We start from the raw sequence: 22,315 nt of genomic DNA, 5'->3' as shown, positions 1-22,315 counted from the left end.
TCCAGTAAGGTAAGTTTATTTTAAGCCCTATTAAAATACATTAAAAAAAATTCCCCTAAATATTTTTTTTTCTAAAACATTTCATTAACTTTAATATGTGATGTGTTTTTAAAAATTTATTATATTATGTTTCCTGTTTTAGAAGGGTTTTCTCATTGATAGTAATGGGAACTTGTAAAAACGGAGTCCCCATTATTATCAATGAGAATACAGGTACAGCATCAAGAATCCGGAAGCCTTGGGACCAATGCTGCTCCTGATTCTGTGTATTTCTGGACTTCGAAACGTCTTTATGACCTCCTGAATCTGAAAACGCCCGAGCCCAGGTTTGAGTATTTCCGGACTTTGGAAAGTCTTTCCGATGTTCCGAGTCCGGAAACGTCTGGGCCAAGGTAGGTAGGTAGGGGTGGGGAGAGGGAAGGTCGAGCAGCGGCAGGGATCAAGTGGAGGCGGGGGGAACGGGAGGGGAGGCTTGAGATGGGAGCAGCGGCGAGGGATGGAGGTCGGCCCGTGGTGGCGGAGGGGGGGTTCGTCCCGACGGGTGTGGTCGGTGGCAGCCCGAGGTGGGAGAGAGGTCGGCGGTGGCCTGAGGCAGGGTTCTGGATTCCGGAACATTTTCAGGATTCCGGACGACCCTGCCACGGATCGTCCCGATGTCTGGATTCCGCAACAGTATGGATTCTGGATCTCCGGATTCTTGACGCTGTTCGGTACTACCTAGTGATAGATGGCCCAGCCTCACGTAACTGCAACATTTTCGTACGTACAGGGAAGTCATCTCCCCGTACACTGAACATCAAATGAAGGCCTCTGACCAGAATCGAAGGTGCCTCTGTGAACATCAGGTATTTTTGCAAAAACATTTCGGGTCGGAGGCGATTATCCGAAGGAATTTTCCCCCCTTCATATAATTTTAAAAAATCTTTCTAATCTTTATTGAGACTCCGGAACCAAATGCAGGAGCATTTAAACAACAAAGGAATAAAAAAATAGAAACAAAGGGCTTAAGTTTCCACATGATTTGCGCCTGATTTTTAGTAGCAACTGGTGGAGAACGGACTATCTTAGAAATCGCAATTCTCCACATTTTTTTTTCTGCAGTTCTAGTAAGTTAGAACAGTTTCACTTTGGAACAGAATTTTTTCTTCAAAAGGGGGCGTGTCCGGCCACTGAGGCCTGATTTCAAAGTTTCCACAGTGAAAACGTACTCCAAACTAACTTAGAATGGAGCAAGTGAAGATTTTTGTGGAACTGAAAAAACCTTGTCTACACATTAAAAAATCAGGTTACAAATTAGGCGTCCAGAACGAGGTGGGGGAGGAGGGGGGTGGAAGGGAAGTCATTAAATTCTATAATAAATCCTTATTTATACTTATACAAATATTATACAAATAAATCCAACCTGAATAAACATTTATAAGCAAAGAAAAGATTAAATAAACCATCTTCCTACCTGTGTGAAAGTGCTTCAGTCAGCTCAGCGGTGTGGCGTCGTTCCCGCAAACGGGAGGGAGGGAGGGGCAGTCGGGCAGTAAGCAGGCAGCAAGCAGCCTTCCACTTGAGGTGGAAGCCTTACAGTCACCTCAGCGGTGTGGCGTCATTCCTGTGAACGGGAGGGAGGGAGGAGGCAGCCGTTCCCGACGGCGGGCGGGGGGGAAGGAGGCAGTGAGAAGGCTGCAGGAAGCCTCAGAAGTTGAGCAGCCATTCCCGACGACAGGTGGGGGAGAGGCCGTCGGGAAACGGCTGCCTCAACTTCTGAGGCTTCCTGCAGCCTTCTCACTGCTGCAAGAAGCCTCAGTGCTGATCATAGAAGGGCAATGTGCTTTTATTAAAAAATGTTCAAAAATTAAACAGCTACAAAGAACTACAAAAATGGCCGAGTGCCAATGTTTCCTTCACACTGCGCGTGCGCGAACGCTCCAACGCACACGCGCAGGGTTGCCGGCACGAAAAAAACTAATTTAAATGGTACCCGCCCCCTCCCACTTACAAAATCGGCGCGAGTGGTATGCTCCGCCCCCCCTGGGCGCCGCGCCAAGCAGACATGGAGCTGCAGGGCGCTCCAGAATCGGGCGTTTTTTTTCAGGCGCCGTTTTTGGCGCGGAAAATGGGCGCCCAGCTCGGAGAGGCGCCCGTTTTGTAGCGTGTGGAAACTTGGGGCCATTGACTTCTGAAATTTTTCATTTTTAATGCTCGCTGATGAAAGTTTTAATCAAAAACGGATGGCTGGAGATGCATCATTCATACTTCAAAGTCTAATAAATGTGTGTTCTATACCCTAGTTCAAGTTTTCAGTTGTATAATTTTTTCAAAACTTGTTTGTTTACAGGCATTGCTGGATGACAGCATTATCAATGTAGCAACCATAGCCTCCTCGCGCTATGTTGGGCCTATTAAAGGTCGTGTTGATGAATGGCACAAGCTTCTCTCCCTGTTCGGTGATACTTTGGTGAGTGTTGCACTTATTCTAGCGGTTGTGCCTACAATGCTTAGTATGTGAAACAGTATTTTTTTTAATTGTCTTGTGTGCAATATGTATGTGTAATATTATAAAATGCTTAATTTTACATAGAATTGTTAATGAAATGCTACATATTTAGCACATGCCCTAATACACCACTTATTAGAGGACAGGTCCAATGAATTGAAGTAATGCTACATTCTTCAGAATACGGCATCTTCCATAAAGATCCAGAAGTGAACCAATTCTAATACCTGCAGTTCAATGCCATCATGTCAAACTGTGTGTTTCTCACACTGGCCTAAAAATTTGGGAGTGCCCATTTTTGGGCGTCATTTCTGAAAACCCTCTGCGCACTCCGTTATCTTACCATGAGTGGCAACAGATCATGTCTAAGGGATTTGACATCCTCAACTTCTCTATTCAGCAGTTCACATAGCAGTGCTCTTTCCTGACCAAAGGAATATCCCTGTTTAGCCTTCTCTGTAGGTTCAGCCAGAGCATACTGGCCTACATACCACTTAATCTCTGAATGGTGATTGAGAATCTGAGATTGACCAGTAGGTCTAGAAAGATGAAGTTGAAGTACTGGTCTTCACTGACAAGCTGGTAATGTTTTTCAAAGCATTCAATGTCATATTAGTAGAATTCTGTCCTTCAAAGGCTGTGGACGCTGGGAGAATTTTAGCTTTCAGGAGTGAGATCAAGTGATTTTTGTTGGACAAGGACATCAATGGATATGGAGCCAAGGTGGGTAAATGGAGTGCAGGTACAGATCAGCCATGATCTAATTGAATGGCAGAGCATGCTCGAGGGACTGATTGGTCTACTTCGTTCCTATGTTCCTAGTCCAGGTGTGTCAGTTCTGTATTCCATCATTTTGTTCTGGATCTTAGATGTCCAGATGTTTCACTGTTAAGAGATTTATCCTTACCCTCTGTTTCTGGACCATCACAATGGGTGTTTAAGCAGACACCTGGGATCAGCACAGGTTATGACCAAGGTAGATGAGATCTACTGTGTCCAGAATAACACTGCTGCTCTGTCACGCATCCAATTGAATGCTGATTCATGGATCAAAGTGCAATACTGCATTGTGAGGTCAAACACTTGGACTCATGGAATAGGCTGGCCTTTGCACATGCCATGACACATCCATGACATCTTTCAGGGATCAGTCCTCATGCCTTATTGAGAATATCATCCAGAACACATCCCTGCAGCAGCAGACCACAATGACTATCGTAAGCAAGCTCTATTGCTTGGAGAATTTTGTTTCATCAAGTTACTTGTCAACCATGCTATTAGTAATGCAGTTTAACGGTACACGATTGTTGACATACAAGTGGCAGTCACGAGAATGCTTCCTGCATATCAGCAAGTTCAAATTGCTGGTGGTATGTTTAGTCCTGCAGTGTTTTCAAACAATAATGCAGGGGAAATCAGTGAGTCTCTGTTATGTTGTCTTTCCAATCATACGATGGGTCAAGAAACAGATGATTATTCACTCTCTGTCTCCCTATCAAGACACAATATTATTTTCTGTTTGGTGCCTGAACCATGACATTCTTTGTACAACTTCTGGCCTCTGGGTTGTCGAAATCTCGACTCACGATGTATGACTCAGACACCTCCAGCTCCGGCAGAAGTTTCTTTAATTTTACTTGCAGCAAGGGAAAAGTCTCACCTAGTCAAAGGCTAAGTGGAGACCTCCGAAATGGTACAATTTCACGAGATATTTATGCAGTAAAAACCCAAGTTATGGCTCTTCCTGTGTATTGGCTCTGTCTTGCAGTCAGCGAATACAGATAGAGTTAATTACTACATCCTTGTCCTGACATGGTTTTCAAATGTTTCCCTTTGTCAGGGTTATTAGTTGGCCAGTCAGCCATTACTCGATGAGAGTGTGTTAATGAGCTATTACCGGCATTGCATTGTGTTAGGATTGTCCAGTTTCCTGGTCAGTTATCTTTTTGCATGAAATGGATGAGGTCTGTACAAGAGATACTGGCTGGTGGTTTGAGTATCACAAAAAAGCGGGGGGGCGTGGAACTGGTGTTGTATGGACAATAGGAGAGCACCATGGGTGGTAGTTATCTCCTTCTCCATGCTGTCTGGTGGCTATTGATTAGCTATCAGCCGTTTCAGGCCAGGTTTAGCTGTTTATGCAAACCGACTGTCTGTTGCAGAAATTTCTGGAAGGACCAGGACTCCATTTTGTTTTATATCAAAAAGGGTACAAAATACAGTGTGATACAGCTTAGATAAAAAATACATTTCCACAGGGTGGACAGAATGACAACTGATGCTCTGTCATTTGGCAATCAACCCTCTTGAATGGAAGATCCACATTGAGGTAGTCCAGAACACATTCTAGACTTGGTGGTGGGGAGGGGTGGGGGTGGGGGAGCTGTCAGGATTGGATCAATCGCCCATTTTACACTCTGCCTGGTTTTACTTTCCATTGAGGTCAAAGTGAACCTGCTAGCAGTAGGCATAGAAGTGTCCCCCAACAATAAAAGATCAGTCACTGTTTGTTAATTTTCCATTTTTTTCAAAACTGTTTCAGTCCTTTTACGCATATTTTAACCTGTAGTTTTTTCAGGTATATTTAAAACTTCACTTTGTAATATACTTACACCAAAGGAGTTAGAGAAATTAGGGAAAGTAGCTGTGATGTATTTGCTTCATGGGTTCTTTGCTTAAGAATTTATAGCAACACATTGCTATTAAGAACTAGTTGGTTTATTAGCAAAGGTTTAACAATCAAATTACACAATACCAGTTCATCCACCAGGCTCACAACGGCCTGCCTCATCGTGGATCCTCTGAACCCAACTCGCTGGGGTTTTATTGAGTCCTGTGAACATCACGTGACTGGCTAAGCCACTCACAACTCAATAGTTCAATCAACCTGTGAGCATACTCTCAGGTACATACATTACAGCAGCGAGTGGTATTGAAGGATTGGGTTTTGAAGAGACTTTTAAAGGTGGGAGAGATACACTATGATGGAGGGATTTAGGAGGAAAATTCCAGAATTTTTAGGCATGATGGCTGAAGTCATGTCTTCATATTATGATGGTTGAACAGAGGGAACACAGTAAACAAAGGTTGCAAGAGTGGCAGGTGAGAACACAGATGTCTGGCTGGTTGAGAGTACTGAGGTAGAGTAGAGCAAAGTCGTGGAAGAATTTCCAAATGAGAACAACATTTTGAAATCCAGTGTATATGGAGAAAGGAACTGGTGGGTCAGCAAGAATAGTAAAAGGTGTGCAAGACTTAGTAAGGAAGAGGATGTAGGTGGCAGAATTTTAGACAAGTTGGGATTTTATACAGGGTGGAGCTCAGAAGGCTGGTGAGGAGCTCCACCATTGGCGGGTGTGTCATCTGTTGCCTCGGTGCTAAGCTCTGGAATTCCCTGCCTAAACTGCTCTGTCTCTCTCCCTTTTTCTCCTCTAAGACGCTCCTTAAAACCGACCTCTTTGACCTGCCCTAATTTTTGCCCTAATTTCTCCTATATGGCTTGGTGTCAAATGTTTTGTCTTGTGATACTCCTGTGAAGCGCCTTGCGACGTTTGACGACATTATAGATACAAGTTGTTGTTGTTGAGAGTGTTCGAGAAGTTGAACTTGGGGGTAATTAAGGCATTCAAAATTTTTTTTAGGGATAGTGAGATAAGATAGGGATGGAGGCGAGTGATTTCTGATAAGAAAATTAGGGGTAGAAATTGGTTCCCGTAACATCGTCCGTCTCCGCCCTTGCCTCAGCTCATCAGCTGCTGAGGCCCTCATCCATGCCTTTGTTATCTCTAGACTTGTCTATTCCAGTGCACTCCTGACTGGCTTCACACATTCTACGCTACGTAAACTGGAGGTGATCCAAAACTCGGCTCCAAGTCCCACTCAGCCATCACCCCCGTGCTCGCTGACCGACATTGGCTTCCGGTTTAGCAACGTCTCGATTTCAAAATTCTCATCTGGTACACTCACAATAAAGGATGAAACTGAGTAATGTGTACAATAAGCAAGTGTGACCTCAGCTCCTTTTATAAGACTCCAGAGTGCAGGCACCTTGTGGGTGGCCTGCTTATATACCTTGCTCCCAAGAGATGCTGGGATCCCTTGGGACTCCAACAGGTGGGCCCTCTGGTGGTCAAGTGTCATTCGGGTTACAAGAGGTTAAATACATAACATCATCCTTATTTTCAAATCCCTCCATAATGTCGCCCCTCCCTATCTCTGTAATCTCCTCCAGCCCCACAACCCCTCAAGATGTTTGCACTCCCTAATTCTGCCTTTTTGAGCATCCCTGATTATAATCGCTCAACAATTGGTTGTCGTGCCTTATGTTGCCTAGGCCCCAAGCTGCCTAAACCTCTCCGCCTCCCTACCTCTCTTTCCTCCTTCAAAATGCTGCTTAAAACATACCTCTTTGACCAAGCTTTTGGTCATCTGCGTTAATTTCTACTTGTGCGACTTGGTGTCAAATGTTTTCACTCATAATATTCCTGTGAAGCGCCTTGGGACATTTACTACATAAAAGGCGCTATATAAATGCAATTTTGTCATGCATTGACATTTATCATGAAGCAATTGAAAAGGTGAGTTGGTACTCAGGACAATAATGGGCAAGACATCTCAGATGTGCTCGTGGCCTTCATGGACTCCTTTGAGAGCCTTGCTCGAAGCTCCATGGAGGCGGCCACTCTCTCCAAGGCAAACATTCTTGCAGTTTCCTGCGTCACCAATCTACTAGCGATCGATTTGAACTCCTCCATCCTCTCCACTATTGTGGAGTGTATGTGGCATGTCTGTCAGTACCTGGCTAAGTTGGTGATGCATATCTACCATTCTTCTTCTCAAAGCTAGCCTCCGGGATTCAGCATTTTTGTCTAGCTGGACAAAGCTTGGAGACGATTGCGACCTCAACGCAGACTCTCTTCAGCTGTCCCTGCCACCAGTGTCTACTCGTGCTTTCTCGTGAGTTGTGGATTTGCCTGATGAAAACCCAGCTCACTGCCTAAGTGGACCCACTGTAGTGCGAGTATTTGTGCTGGTGTATGGCTATACATCCTGTGAGGGTGCACCCTAAGAAGGAATGAGGTAATCTGAGGAATCATCCTCATGGATGTCCTGCGACGCTTGCTGTATGCATGAATGCCCTGGAAGACAAAAGAAAGGAATATGATTTAGTCATGGCAAAATCACATTTTTGATAGTCACCATACTCAGTTTTATAGTTCAGTTATTGAAATAAAGTCAGCATCTGTGTGTCGGAGATATTTGTAATTCTGTCACCAGCTATCTGTGAGCTCCCTGTCTCTCAATCTATGACTGAGAGGGACGCAGATATGCCATTTATCTCCACTGCCTCCTCTTCTGTATCCGTACAATAGACTATTTGTAGCAGACCATCTCCTGCCCTTTCTTTCTCGTTGCGTTTTGTGCTTTCTTCTTCTATGAGGAGTAGAAAAGCAAACCTGTGAGCGAAGGTGAGTTATTCAGCTATGCAGCACATTTGGTGAGTGATGATGAGACAGATGCATCATGTTGCATAAGGATTGGGGTGAGTGACAATGGTTGATGGATAAAGGGGGATGTGATGATGTGCATAGAAAGTGAAGGCTGGGTGCTACTGAAAGTTGACTGGGTGTGAGGAGTGATGTGATCGAGTAAGCTTGGGAAGATAGGATGCAGGTGAAACAGAAAATGCACTCACTTTTCCTGAGCTGGTTAGGGTCATTAAATGGCTTCCTACATTGCATCCAAGATATGGGCACAATGCTCCTTCCTGCTCCTCACCTCTTCAGCTATCTCCAACCATGCCTTCTTGGTGAAAGCCGTAGATTTCTATCTCCTATTATTGGAGAAAAGTATGTCCCTCCTGTTCCAGTCTTCACCCAGCAGTAATTCTGGTGATGTGTCATTGAATCTGAACAAGTTGCCCTTGTTCTAGGTTCACCATCCACCCTGAATTTCAATTTCCATCTGTGCATTGTCCCTCTAAATACAGCTGAGATCACGTCATGCGGGTGCGTATCATGCCCTCTGCGCAGCTTGGAGACGTGAAATCTGGAAGTCAAAATCAGTTGGTTCATTGTGTTGTGCTTGCAAATTCCGACACGCTGAGTTGACTTCCAGGTTTTTCACACACAATTTCACCCTCCTGCTCAGAAGCCGCCTTCAGATTAATATCAGATTCAGCAGGCTGCACAAAAAGTTATATTTTTTTGTGTGGTCCTCATTCTCCAGTTTTTTGCTTTCACTGAAAGGAGAATAGGGAGGATTCTGAAGATTGCAGTATTAAGAAAACAGAAGTTATATCATGTTCCACATTGACCCACTTAGATGGAGAGACAGCACACCCAACCTCATTTGATAGTTATTACAATAGGTCATTATTGTTTGTATACTATTTGTAAGGGCACCTCAGAAGAATTTTGTGTACAAGGAAAATAATTCACCAATATGTTGAAACACTAAATTTCCTCTGAGTTGCACCATAATACTTGCTGTTGAAGTATTGCGACCAATCAGAGAGAGTGTCTGATTGGCACAGTTTAATACCTTAAAAAGTAGAAAATAAATCTCTTCGTTCTTATAAGTAATGAACTGGTTCCCAATTCCAATATGATGATCTGAATTTTCAAAGCCAAGGCTCATCCAGAAGATTCTGTTTCACTGACACTAAGGTGTCAATCAATTTGAAAGAGGCAGTGGCCAGGATTCAAAAGGGCATAAAATGCTCCTTCCTCAATCCACACACCAGAAAACAAGCCAAGCTGTTCAACGCTATGCTCGTGTAAAGTATTCTGCAGAAGCTGTTCCGTATGTGTCTTGGTGAATTAAATTTCTTGTCTTGGCAATGGAGATCACTCGAACATTAATGCCTTATTCTTCTTGTCCCATGATATGTTGCCATCTACTGGTGCAGACAGTTAAAATCTTTCATATTGCATGGTCATTTGAGGTACAATCTTCAATTGATTCAAAGTAAAAGCACCTTCTCAAAAGAGAGTACAGCAGAATAGAATTATTCCACATGCTTTAGCTGGTTCATACTATAAAGCTCTTTCTCAGCTACCAGCCAGAATCCCTGCTGGATGACCCTAATAATTTGCTTAGTGAAGTAGACATGATTTAAAAATAGTAATATTATGACGTTTTATCTTTTCACAGGACCAATGGCTGACGTGTCAGCGAAACTGGTTGTATCTGGAAAGTATCTTCTGTGCTCCAGACATTCAACGTCAGCTGCCTGCAGAGGCAAGGATGTTCAGTCAGGTGGATAAATCCTGGAAAGAAATCATGAGAAAAGTAAACCGCCTACCCAATGCTCTGAGGGCAGCTACTCAACCGGGTATGTAAAATACGTAAATATTTCAGTTTCCTGTAGTTCCAGTTTGTTGCATGAAGAACACAGTGTTTTTCTTAAGCAAACTGATGTATTTAAAGACTGGCATGTTGGTTCCTTCTGGCTGAAATATTTGCACAGCCTATCTTGTGATTGGTTTGTTTGCTGTTTTATTTTGTTCTGAGAGTTACTTCAGAGGAATCCACAATCAAGTAATGCAGTCTTACAACAATGCTGGAAATACATTTGATGCTGCTGCCTGACCTGCTGAGTGTTTCCAACATTTTCTGTTTTTATTTCTGATTTCCAACATGCGCAGCATTTTGCTTTTGTTTTAGTGCAGTCTTTAGTTTAGGCATTATTCTAGTTTTAAATAATTCTACAAAAACTGCATATTTTTCTAATTATTAATACTTATAATGATATTTTAATTGATGTGAATTCTGACTGTCTGGGACTTGGAAATGACCAGCAATGCTAAGTTGGTCCTTCCTGTCCTTCATTCCTGACATTTTACTTTATAGTAATATCTGACAAACATGTGCAATCACTGGTTGGCTGAAAGAGGCTCAAGTGAAGCATAAATGTCAGCATGGACTGGTTGGCCCGAATGGCCTGTTTCTGTGCGATTGACATGTAGATTGTTCCAGACTCTGACTTGTAACTGTCTTCTTTTAAATATTTTTATCTACTGAAAGTAATCACCTGATGAGTTTGATTCATTGAAGTACCACAAAACATGATTTAAAAAAAAACATTTGGGATTCATGTACAGCGAACTGATCGGGTATAATTGATTGTAGAACAAACAACAACACATTTGACACACATACATAACCACACATTATGTAGCTGTTATAATGGGCCTGAAATTCCAGCCTCCCTCGGTCCGTATGGAGTGTGTACGGACCCAGGAAGGCATTGCAATGCGCATGCACCAAAAAACGTTTTTTCCACTCTGTCAAGTTCTGGCTTGATAGATCGCATGCATCTCAGCAGCAAGGACATTCGCATGGGCAAGATTCCGCTATTTGCCCATCTCTTGCCCAGCAAATGTCCTTACAACTCTTGCGCCTGGTAAAAGCAGGCGCATAGCTTACTTTTACCAGTGTAAGGGCTATACTTTCCCTAAAGGCCCTCAACGCTCCATTGCCCGCTGAGAAGAACCGCTAACGTTCGGTGAGTAACGCTGGCAAGAATTTCCTTTTTTATGTTTAAAATAATTAAAACTAATTGCCCAGCGAGAAAATGGGCGTTGTACACTCATTGTCGCCGGTTTTCACGGTAGTTTAGTGGAAAGTTAGTAACATGGGCAGTTGTTACCGGAATGGATGGTAAGTACTAAAACTTAGTCCGAGGATGTGGTTGGGCCTAGGGAGCGGGGAAAACTTAAAAAAAAAATGTCAATAAAAAAAAAACATACAAAGCATTCCCAAGACACTTTTTTCCCTAATTGGCGTTTAAATTTTTTTTTAAAAAGCACCTTTAAATTACCTTTCTTTGCACGGTACTCACCTACCGCCCTGTTTAAGCAGCTTTTACAGGGTGGTTCTCTCGCCGACCTGAACGTCGGCAGTTGGGGCCAAACGCCTTGTCGGTTGTTCTCGGCGTTGCACGTGGGTGGTTTGGTCCTGGCGGGCGTGTTCAGATGTGGGCTACACCATGGAAAAACTTAAGTGAAAACTTTCACCGGTTGGAAATATAGCTGTACCGTCGAGAAAATCGCCGACAATGAAGGCGAAAATCTAAGGGCTCAATTTTCCACTATTTTGCATGTTTAACGCCCACTTAACGTCCATTTTACCGCTGAAATGACGTATAACGCCCATATATTGCCAAATCAGCCACAAAATGGAAACTGACGGGCATTTTTCGGAAACTTAGCGATGAGCGTTACTTTCCCCAGGTGCATAACGCCGGGAAAAAATAATTCCGCTCGCCCACTTTTTTTGGGCGGAATCATCAGAATGGGCGAAATCAACGCCCAGCGTTAGTTGCCACATGGAATTAACGCCGAGATTCAATAATATCGCCCACCCACTTTTTGTTTTGTTGTAAAGATCATATTTGCCGAAACTAGCGACCATGAGATTACCTAACGTCACTTTCACCACATCGCACACATTTCGCCCACAATATCGCTCACCCAAAAAACCTCTTGGAAAAAATGGAACTAACCGGAACTAATCACAGCGTTATGGATGCCCATGTTCTACATCACATGTCGCATCCTTTAAAAGGCTGCTGTGCTTCAACCTCGGGGGAGTTTGGATATACTCTGGAGGTCGTTGGAGTTCATGTGAACATCTCCAAAAACATCTTGACCATACTGTGACCGATTGGAATTTATAGGTGTCTTCGTCGGGACATTCATTGTTTGACCAATTGGTGGAAAACAGAGAGCTATTGCAAAGGGGCCTGTCCTTTCTCACCCGCTCTTGATGACCAATTACATGCTGCAGACTCGAGATGGCCGAAGGTATGCTCCACAGCATTATGGGCCCAAGTTTCTGCTCTCTAAGAACGGTGCACCTCCATAAGGTGCACCGACTTTCTGGAATAAAAAGGCTGCCAAAAACTTACCTTCTGATTCTGGGAGATCCTCAGGACGTCTTCGTGCTCGGCGTGGCGCAGCACAAGGGGTCGGGGGCAGAGCCAGGTCCCTGCGCTGAAAACAGTGTGCGCGCATGTGCAGTAGTTCCTCGCCCCCGAGGCTGCGTGGGATGAGGCCCGAAGCACGCTGCCCCTAATCCTGGCCGAATGGGCTACCTGGGTGAAGATCGGACTCTGGCCTCCCTCTCTCCGGTTCAGCTCCCACTAACTCCCGGCCTCCCTCCCGCTCGTTCAGTTCCCATGCCCGCTTCCGCTCCCCCACCCCCACCACCCCACCTCCACATCGTCGGTGGGGCCCCGCCCGAAGTCTTCGGCGACGGCCAGGCATCTGTGTCGTCGGCGGCTGGGCCTGTTCAGCCTGCCCCTCCTCTCCCCCCCCCCCTCCTTTCCCCTCCCCTCCTCTTCTCCACCCCTCCTCTTCTCCACCCCTCCTCTTCTCCACCCCTCCTCTTCTCCACCCCTCCTCCCCTCCTCCCCCCCTCCCCTTCTCTCCACCCTCCTCTTCTCTCCACCCTCTTCTCTCCACCCTCCTCTTCTCTCCACCCTCCTCTTCTCTCCACCCTCCTCTTCTCTCCACCCTCCTCTTCTCTCCACCCTCCTCTTCTCTCCACCCTCCTCTTCTCTCCACCCTCCTCTTCTCTCCACCCTCCTCTTCTCTCCACCCTCCTCTTCTCTCCACCCTCCTCTTCTCTCCACCCTCCTCTTCTCTCCACCCTCCTCTTCTCTCCACCCTCCTCTTCTCTCCACCCTCCTCTTCTCTCCACCCTCCTCTTCTCTCCACCCTCCTCTTCTCTCCACCCTCCTCTTCTCTCCACCCTCCTCTTCTCTCCACCCTCCTCTTCTCTCCACCCTCCTCTTCTCTCCACCCTCCTCTTCTCTCCACCCTCCTCTTCTCTCCACCCTCCTCTTCTCTCCACCCTCCTCTTCTCTCCACCCTCCTCTTCTCTCCACCCTCCTCTTCTCTCCACCCTCCTCTTCTCTCCACCCTCCTCTTCTCTCCACCCTCCTCTTCTTCTCTCCACCCTCCTCTTCTTCTCTCCACCCTCCTCCTCTTCTCTCCACCCTCCTCTTCTTCTCTCCACCCTCCTCTTCTTCTCTCCACCCTCCTCTTCTTCTCTCCACCCTCCTCTTCTTCTCTCCACCCTCCTCTTCTTCTCTCCACCCTCCTCTTCTTCTCTCCACCCTCCTCTTCTTCTCTCCACCCTCCTCTTCTTCTCTCCACCCTCCTCTTCTTCTCTCCACCCTCCTCTTCTTCTCTCCACCCTCCTCTTCTTCTCTCCACCCTCCTCTTCTTCTCTCCACCCTCCTCTTCTTCTCTCCACCCTCCTCTTCTTCTCTCCACCCTCCTCTTCTTCTCTCCACCCTCCTCTTCTTCTCTCCACCCTCCTCTTTTTCCTCCCCTCCCCCTCTTTTTCCTCCCCTCCCCCTATCACCCCCTTCCCTCCCCCCCACCTCTCACTGTCAGAAACACAGAGACACTGAGAGATAGAGACTGCGGGACAACTCCCTGTTGGACGGCTCCCGGTGCTGCAGTAGGTGAGTAGAAACTTAATTTTTAATGTATTGATTGATTATTTATTTAAAAAAAAATTTTTGATTTGATTTATTGGGATGAGGCCCGAAGCACGCTGCCCCTAGTCCTGGCCGAATGGGCTCCCTGGGTGAAGATCGAACTCGGGCCTCCCTCCCTCCGGTTCAGCTCCCGCTCCCTCCCGGCCTCCCTCCCGCTCGTTCAGTTCCCATGCCCCCTTCCGCCCCCCCCCCCCCACCCCCCCCACCTCCACATCGTCGGTGGGGCCCCGCCCGCTTGGCATCTTGCTGGGGGTGGGCCCCGCCCGAAGTCTTCGGCGACGGCCAGGCATCTGTGTCGTCGACGGCTGGGCCCGTTCAGCCTGCCCCTCCTCTCCCCCCCCCTCCTTTCCCCTCCTCTTTCCCCCCCCCTCCTCTTTCCCCCCCCCTCCTCTTTCCCCCCCCTCCTCTTTCCCCCCCCTCCTCTTTCCCCCCCCTCCTCTTTCCCCCCCCTCCTCTTTCCCCCCCCTCCTCTTTCCCCCCCCTCCTCTTTCCCCCCCCTCCTCTTTCCCCCCCCTCCTCTTTCCCCACCCCTCCTCTTCCCCCCCTCCTCTCCTCCCCCCCTCCTCTCCTCCCCCCCGCCCCTTCTCCCCCCCCCCGCCCCTTCTCCCCCCCCGCCCCTTCTCCCCCCCCGCCCCTTCTCCCCCCCCGCCCCTTCTCCCCCCCCGCCCCTTCTCCCCCCCGCCCCTTCTCCCCCCCCGCCCCTTCTCCCCCCCCGCCCCTTCTCCCCCCCCGCCCCTTCTCCCCCCCCGCCCCTTCTCCCCCCCGCCCCTTCTCCCCCCCCGCCCCTTCTCCCCCCCCCCTCCTCTTCTCTCCACCCCCTCCTCTTCTCTCCCCCCCTCCTCTTCTCTCCCCCCCTCCTCTTCTCTCCCCCCCTCCTCTTCTCTCCCCCCCCTCCTCTTCTCTCCCCCCCCTCCTCTTCTCTCCCCCCCCTCCTCTTCTCTCCCCCCCCTCCTCTTCTCTCCCCCCCCTCCTCTTCTCTCCCCCCCCTCCTCTTCTCTCCCCCCCCTCCTCTTCTCTCCCCCCCCTCCTCTTCTCTCCCCCCCCTCCTCTTCTCTCCCCCCCCTCCTCTTCTCTCCCCCCCCTCCTCTTCTCTCCCCCCCCTCCTCTTCTCTCCCCCCCCTCCTCTTCTCTCCCCCCCCTCCTCTTCTCTCCCCCCCTCCTCTTCTCTCCCCCCCCTCCTCTTCTCTCCCCCCCCTCCTCTTCTCTCCCCCCCCTCCTCTTCTCTCCCCCCCCTCCTCTTCTCTCCCCCCCCTCCTCTTCTCTCCCCCCCCCTCCTCTTCTCTCCCCCCCTCCTCTTCTCTCTCCCCCCTCCTCTTCTCTCTCCCCCCTCCTCTTCTCTCTCTTCCCCCCCCTTCCTCTTCTCTCCTCCCCCTCCTCTCTCTCCTCCCCCCTCCTCTCTCTCCTCCCCCCTCCTCTCTCTCCCCTCCCCCTATCACCCCCTTCCTCTCACTGTCAGAAACACAGAGACACTGAGAGATAGAGACTGCGGGACAGCTCCCTGTTGGACGGCTCCCGGTGCTGCAGTAGGTGAGTAGAAACTTAATTTTTTATGTATTGATTGATTATTTATTTTTTAATTTTTTTTTGATTGATTTAGTGGTTGATTTATTTATCATTTATTATTGATGATAGCTCTTTATTTGTAAAAGTGTAATGTTTAATGTTTGTAAACCCCCCCCCACCCACCGCCCCCCCCGATCTCTCGTTCCCTACGCCAAGGTTTTTCTGAGAGTACAAAAATCTGCACTTACTCCATTCTAAGTTAGTTTGGAGTAAATTTTCGCTGCCTAAACTTGCAAAACAGGCGTAAGTGGCTGGACACTCCCCCTTTTGAAAAAAAATCTGTTCTGAAATGAAACTATTCTAACTCACTGGAACTAGAGTAAACTAAATGCCTGGAATTGCAATTTCTAAGATGCTCCATTCTAAACTAGTTGCTCCAAAAAAAAGGAGCAACTCAGGCCGAAACTGCCCAATGTAAGATGTGCCAGACTGATGAGGAGGACCAGACATTGCATCCCCTGCAAGTACAGGGACAAGCGGTCTTGCCTCAACTTGCGCGACAGCACCTGCCTTCGGAGACTGCGCTTCCACAAAGAGATGATCACTGAGGAATGCCAGCTTATAAGGGGAGATCTACAGCCTGCCAGAACCATCAGTAGTGCACTGTCCATCGAGGTCAAAGTCACCACGGCACTGTTGTTCAACCCTCAGCTGGCAACATTTGCGGTCTGTATCAGCATGCCACACATTGCTGCAATAGACAGGTCACTGAAGCCCTGTACGCACACAGGAGGGACTTGATCAGCTTCCCTTTGACCAGGGAGGCACAGAGTGAGAGGGCTCTAGGATTCTCCAGAATTGCAAACTTTCCCAAGGTGCAGGGAGCAATAGACTGTATGCACATTGCAATGCGGGCAGCTTTTCAGGATGCTGAGGTTTTCAGGAACCGCAAGGGATTCCACTCCCTGAATGTCCAACTTGTTGTCGACCACCAGCAAATTATTATGGCAGTGAATGCTAAATTTCCGGGCAGCATTCATGATGCTCACATCCTGCGTGAGAGCACTGTATCTGACTTGTTTAACAATCGGCCACAAGGTCAATGCTGGATGCTTGGTGACAAAGGATATGGCCTCACCACCTGGCTGATGACTCCCCTGCGTGACACCCACGCTGAAGCCGAGAGGCGATACGAGAGCCACTTCCAATATCGTCGAGAAAACGATTGGAGTGTTTAAGCAGTGCTTTAGATACCTGGACCACTCAGGAGGTGACCTCCAATACCACTCTGAGCTGGTAGCTCAATTTGTGGTGGTGTGCTCCATGCTGCAAAACTTGGCTATCAGAAGGGGACAAGAATTGCCTGATGAGTCTGACCGACCACCTCACCAGAGAGAGGAAGAGGAGGACGAGGAGGTGGACGCTGACATCGGCCCAGACAATCAGGCTGGTGCTGAAACCCCCGCCTCCCTGCAGACCGCATGAAAGGGCTTGTGGTGGCATGATTGCTGCAAGAGCCTCATGTTAGAAGCTCATCAATGAGCGCTTTGCCTGAAAGAACGTTGGTGTTATTTACAAGCCTGACACACTGCTGGGTGTGCAGGTCATACACCAATGGTGTGAATCACCTTGGTGACAGTTTAAGTTGATTGAAGTTAAATGTAATTATACCCTTTTATGATAAGGAATCACCAGCGTGTAATGGTGCAGCTATCTAAGCCAATGCGCAACAAGGTTTTGTCAAATAAAAAACATTTAAACTGAACAGTTGTCTGAAATCATCAGTATTTCTGTAAAAAAACAACCCTCCTGACTCCAAACCGCCTGACCGAGGAACTCCTCAGGCGATGCTTCATTGGGGGGAGAGGAGGGATGACACCGAACTGCTGCTTGGACGAATACTGGAGAGGACGGTCCTGAGGTGGGAACGTGCACCGAGCCAGAAGCAAGATGTTGCACCTGGCTCTCGTGTGGGTGTGGCACCTTGGGGTGCAGTGCCGTGCTCCGGGACCACTGGGAGCCCTCTGCCACCAGTGTTCCTGGCTACCAGCTCCAGGGCCTCCACCATCCCTTCCATGTTATATATTATTTGTTGGACAAAAACTTGGTGCCAACTACGTTCTTGTTGTTTAGTCGGCTTTTTGCTGCTGGTGAATCTCCCTCGTGCCTCCCACAACAGCCAAACAAATGCATACCACAGCCATGCACGCTTTCAGTCCCTCTCTCTCTGTCTCTTCTTCTGCGCATGTCATGATGACCCTTGACCTCCTGAATCGCGGGAATCGAGTATTGCCATGCTGTTGCTAAGGACGGCGACACTTTAAGTAATCTCAGGATTGCTACCAGTGCCACGTGCTAGTCAGAGTAGGAATTGCAGGATAGCTAAGATGAATACGTGGCTTGAGGAGTGGTGCAGAAGGGGGGGATTCAAATTCTTGGGACATTGGAACTGGTTCTGGGGGAGGTGGGACCAGTACAAACCAGACGGTCTGCACCTGGGCAGGACCGGAACCAATGTCCTTGGGGGAGTGTTTGCTAGTGCTGTTGGGGTGGGGTTAAACTGATATGGCAGGGGCTTGGGAACCTATGCAGGGAGACAGAAGGAAGTAGAATGGGGGCAGAAGCAAAAGATAGAAAGAAGACAAGTAAAAGTGGAGGACAGAGAAACCCAAGGCAAAAAGCAAAAAGGGCCACATTACAGCAAAATTCTAAAGGGGCAAAGTGTGTTAGAAAGACAAGCCTGAAGGCTCTGTGCCTCAATGGGAAGAGTATTCACAATAATGTGGACGAATTAACTGCGCAGGCAGCAATTAATGAATATGATATAATTGGTATCACGGAGACATGGCTCCAGGTTGACCAAGGCTGGGAACTCAACATCCAGGGGTATTCAACATTCCGGAAGGATAGACAGAAAGGAAAAGGAGGTGGGGCAGCGTTGCTGGTTAAAGAGGAAATTAATGCAATAGTAAGGACATTAGCTTTGAGGATGTGGAATCTGTATGAGTGGAGCTGCGGAATACCAAAGGGCAGAAAATGCTAGAGGGAGTTGTGTACAGACCACCAAACAGAAGTAGTGAGGTCGGGGACGGCATCAAACAAGAAATTAGGGATACGTGCAATAAAGGTACAGCAGTTATCATGGGTGACTTTAATCTACATATAGATTGGGCTAACCAAACTGGTAGCAATACAGTGGAGGAGGATTTCCTGGCGTGTATTGGGGATGGTTTTCTAGACCAATATGTCGAGGAACCAACTCGAGGGGTGGCCATCCTAGACTGGGTGATGTGCAATGAGAAAGGACTAATTAGCAACCTTGTTGTGCGAGGCCCCTTGGGGAAGAGTGACCATAATATGGTAGAATTCTTTATTAAGATGGAGAGTGACACAGTTAATTCAGAGACTCGGGTCCTGAACTTAAGGAAAGGTAACTTCGATGATATGAGACGTGAATTGGCTAGCATGGATGAACGTCAACAATTGTACATCCCTGTCTGGAGTAAAAATAAATGGGGAAGGTGGCTCAATCGTGGCTAACAAGGGAAATTAAGGATCGTGTTAAATCCAAGGACGAGGCATAAAAATTGGTCAGAAAAAGCAGCAAACCTGAGGATTGGGAAAAATTTTGAATTCAGCAGAGGAGGGTTTAATTAGGAGGGGGAAAATAGAATATGAGAGGAAGCTTGCTGGGAACATAAAAACTGACTGCAAAAGCTTCGAAAGATATGTGAAGAGAAAAAGATTAGTGAAGACAAACGTAGGTTCCTTGCAGTCAGAATTAGGTGAATTTATAATGGAGCTGAAGGTGGATTCACTCTGGAGCATCCACGATGCTGAGAATGACGTGAGTATCACGTGTAGCGAGTTGGTCTTACCGCAGGAGAAGGGTCCACAGCCAGCGAGGGAATGGAAGACCAGCAGGAAGAGTAGTGCAAGGAAGGTAGTGCAGGGGTCCCCTGTGGTCATCCCACTGCAAAACAGATACACTGCTTTGAGTGCTGTTGAGGGGGATGACTCATCAGGAGTGGGCAGCAGCAGCCAAGTTCATGGCACCGTGGCTGGCTCTGTTGCACAGGAGGGCAGGAAAAAGAGTGGGCGAGCGATAGTGATAGGGGATTCAATTGTAAGGGGAATAGATAGGCGTTTCTGCGGCCGCAACCGAGATTCCAGGATGGTATGTTGCCTCCCTGGTGCAAGGGTCAAAGATGTCTCGGAGCGGGTGCAGGACATTCTAAAAAGGGAGGGAGAACAGCCAGTTGTCGTGGTGCACGTTGGTACCAATGACATAGGTTAAAAAAAGGGATGAGTTCCTACGAAATGAATTTAAGGAGCTAGGAGCTAAATTAAAAAGTAGGACCTCAAAAGTAGTAATCTCGGGATTGCTACCAGTGCCACGTGTTAGTCAGAGTAGGAATCGCAGGATAGCTCAGATGAATACGTGGCTTGAGCAGTGGTGCAGCAGGGAGGGATTCAAATTCCTGGGGCATTGGAACCGGTTCTGGGGGAGGTGGGACCAGTACAATCCGGACGGTCTGCACCAGGGCAGAATCGGAACCAATGTCCTCGGGGGAGTGTTTGCTAGTGCTGTTGGGGAGGAGTGAAACTAATATGGCAGGGGGATGGGAACCAATGCAGGGAGATAGAGGGAAACAAAAAGGAGGCAAAAACAAAAAACAGAAAGGAGATGAGGAAAAGTGGAGGGCAGAGAAACTCAAGGCAAAGAACAAAAAGGGCCATTGTACAGCAAAATTCTAAAAGGACAGAGGGTGTTAAAAAAACAAGCCTAAAGGCTTTGTGTCTTAATGCAAGGAGTATCCGCAATAAGGTGGATGAATTAACTGTGCAAATAGATGTTAACAAATATGATGTGATTGGGATTACGGAGACGTGGCTCCAGGATGAGCAGGGCTGGGAACTCAACATCCAGGGGTATTCAACATTCAGGAAGGATAGAATAAAAGGAAAAGGAGGTGGGGTAGCATTGCTGGTTAAGGAGGAGATTAAGGCAATAGTTAGGAAGGACATTAGCTTGGATGATGTGGAATCTATATGGGTAGAGCTGCAGAACACCAAAGGGCAAAAAACGTTAGTGGGAGTTGTGTACAGACCTCCAAACAGTAGTAGTGATGTTGGGGAGGGCATCAAACAGGAAATTAGGGGTGCGTGCAATAAAGGTGCAGCAGTTATAATGGGTGACTTTAATATGCACATAGATTGGGCTAACCAAACTGGAAGCAATACGGTGGAGGAGGATTTTCTGGAGTGCATAAGGGATGGTTTTTTAGACCAATATGTCGAGGAACCAACTAGGGGGGAGGCCATCTTAGACTGGGTGTTATGTAATGAGAGAGGATTAATTAGCAATCTCGTTGTGCGAGGCCCCTTGGGGAAGAGTGACCATAATATGGTGGAATTCTGCATTGGGATGGAGAATGAAACAGTTAATTCAGAGACCATGGTCCAGAACTTAAAGAAGGCTAACTTTGAAGGTATGAGGCGTGAATTGGCTGGGATGGATTGGCGAATGATACTTAAGGGGTTGACTGTGGATGGGCAATGGCAGACATTTAGAGACCGCATGGATGAACTACAACAATTGTACATTCCTGTCTGGCATAGAAATAAAAAAGGGAAGGTGGCTCAACCGTGGCTATCAAGGGAAATCAGGGATAGTATTAAAGCCAAGGAAGTGGCATACAAATTGGCCAGAAATAGCAGCGAACCTGGGGACTGGGAGAAATTTAGAACTCAGCAGAGGAGGACAAAGGGTTTGATTAGGGCAGGGAAAATGGATTATGAGAAGAAGCTTGCAGGGAACATTAAGACGGATTGCAAAAGTTTCTATAGATATGTAAAGAGAAAAAGGTTAGTAAAGACAAATGTAGGTCCCCTGCAGTCAGAATCAGGGGAAGTCATAACGGGGAACAAAGAAATGGCGGACCAATTGAACAAGTACTTTGGTTCGGTATTCACGAAGGAGGACACGAACAACCTTCCGGTTATAAAAGGGGTCGGGGGGTCTAGTAAGGAGGAGGAACTGAGGGAAATCCTTATTAGCCGGGAAATTGTGTTGGAGAAATTGATGGGATTGAAGGCCGATAAATCCCCAGGGCCTGATGGACTGCATCCCAGAGTACTTAAGGAGGTGGCCTTGGAAATAGTGGATGCGTTGACAGTCATTTTCCAACATTCCATTGACTCTGGATCAGTTCCTATGGAGTGGAGGGTAGCCAATGTAACCCCACTTTTTAAAAAAGGAGGGAGAGAGAAAACAGGGAATTATAGACCGGTCAGCCTGACATCGGTAGTGGGTAAAATGATGGAATCAATTATTAAGGATGTCATAGCAGTGCATTTGGAAAGAGGTGACATGATAGGTCCAAGTCAGCATGGATTTGTGAAAGGGAAATCATGCTTGACAAATCTTCTGGAATTTTTTGAGGATGTTTCCAGTAGAGTGGATAAGGGAGAACCAGTTGATGTGGTATATTTGGACTTTCAGAAGGCATTCGACAAGGTCCCACACAAGAGATTGATGTGCAAAGTTAGAGCACATGGGATTGGGGGTAGTGTACTGACATGGATTGAGAACTGGTTGTCAGACAGGAAGCAAAGAGTAGGAGTAAATGGGTACTTTTCAGAATGGCAGGCAGTGACTAGTGGGGTACCGCAAGGTTCTGTGCTGGGGCCCCAGCTGTTTACACTGTACATTAATGATTTAGATGAGGGGATTAAATGTAGTATCTCCAAATTTGCGGATGACACTAAGTTGGGTGGCAGTGTGAGCTGCGAGGAGGATGCTGTGA

General features: G+C 47.4%; 1 protein-coding gene across 2 annotated transcripts in view; it reads left to right on the top strand.

The window, feature by feature from the left end:
- Positions 1-22,315, top strand: part of dnah6 (dynein, axonemal, heavy chain 6) — a 669,683-nt gene that overhangs the window by 154,306 nt on the left and 493,062 nt on the right. For both annotated transcript variants that reach the window (XM_070888374.1, XM_070888373.1), the window contains exons 20-21: positions 2,330-2,449; positions 9,644-9,824. In XM_070888374.1, coding sequence (XP_070744475.1) covers positions 2,330-2,449; positions 9,644-9,824 — 301 coding nt within the window. The remainder of the gene's footprint in view (positions 1-2,329; positions 2,450-9,643; positions 9,825-22,315) is intronic.

The sequence above is a fragment of the Pristiophorus japonicus genome, chromosome 1 (genome assembly GCF_044704955.1).
Source record: "Pristiophorus japonicus isolate sPriJap1 chromosome 1, sPriJap1.hap1, whole genome shotgun sequence".
Lineage (NCBI taxonomy): Eukaryota > Metazoa > Chordata > Chondrichthyes > Pristiophoridae > Pristiophorus > Pristiophorus japonicus.
The sequence above is the reverse complement of the archived record's forward strand: the minus strand, read 5'-3'. Positions and strand labels throughout refer to the sequence as shown.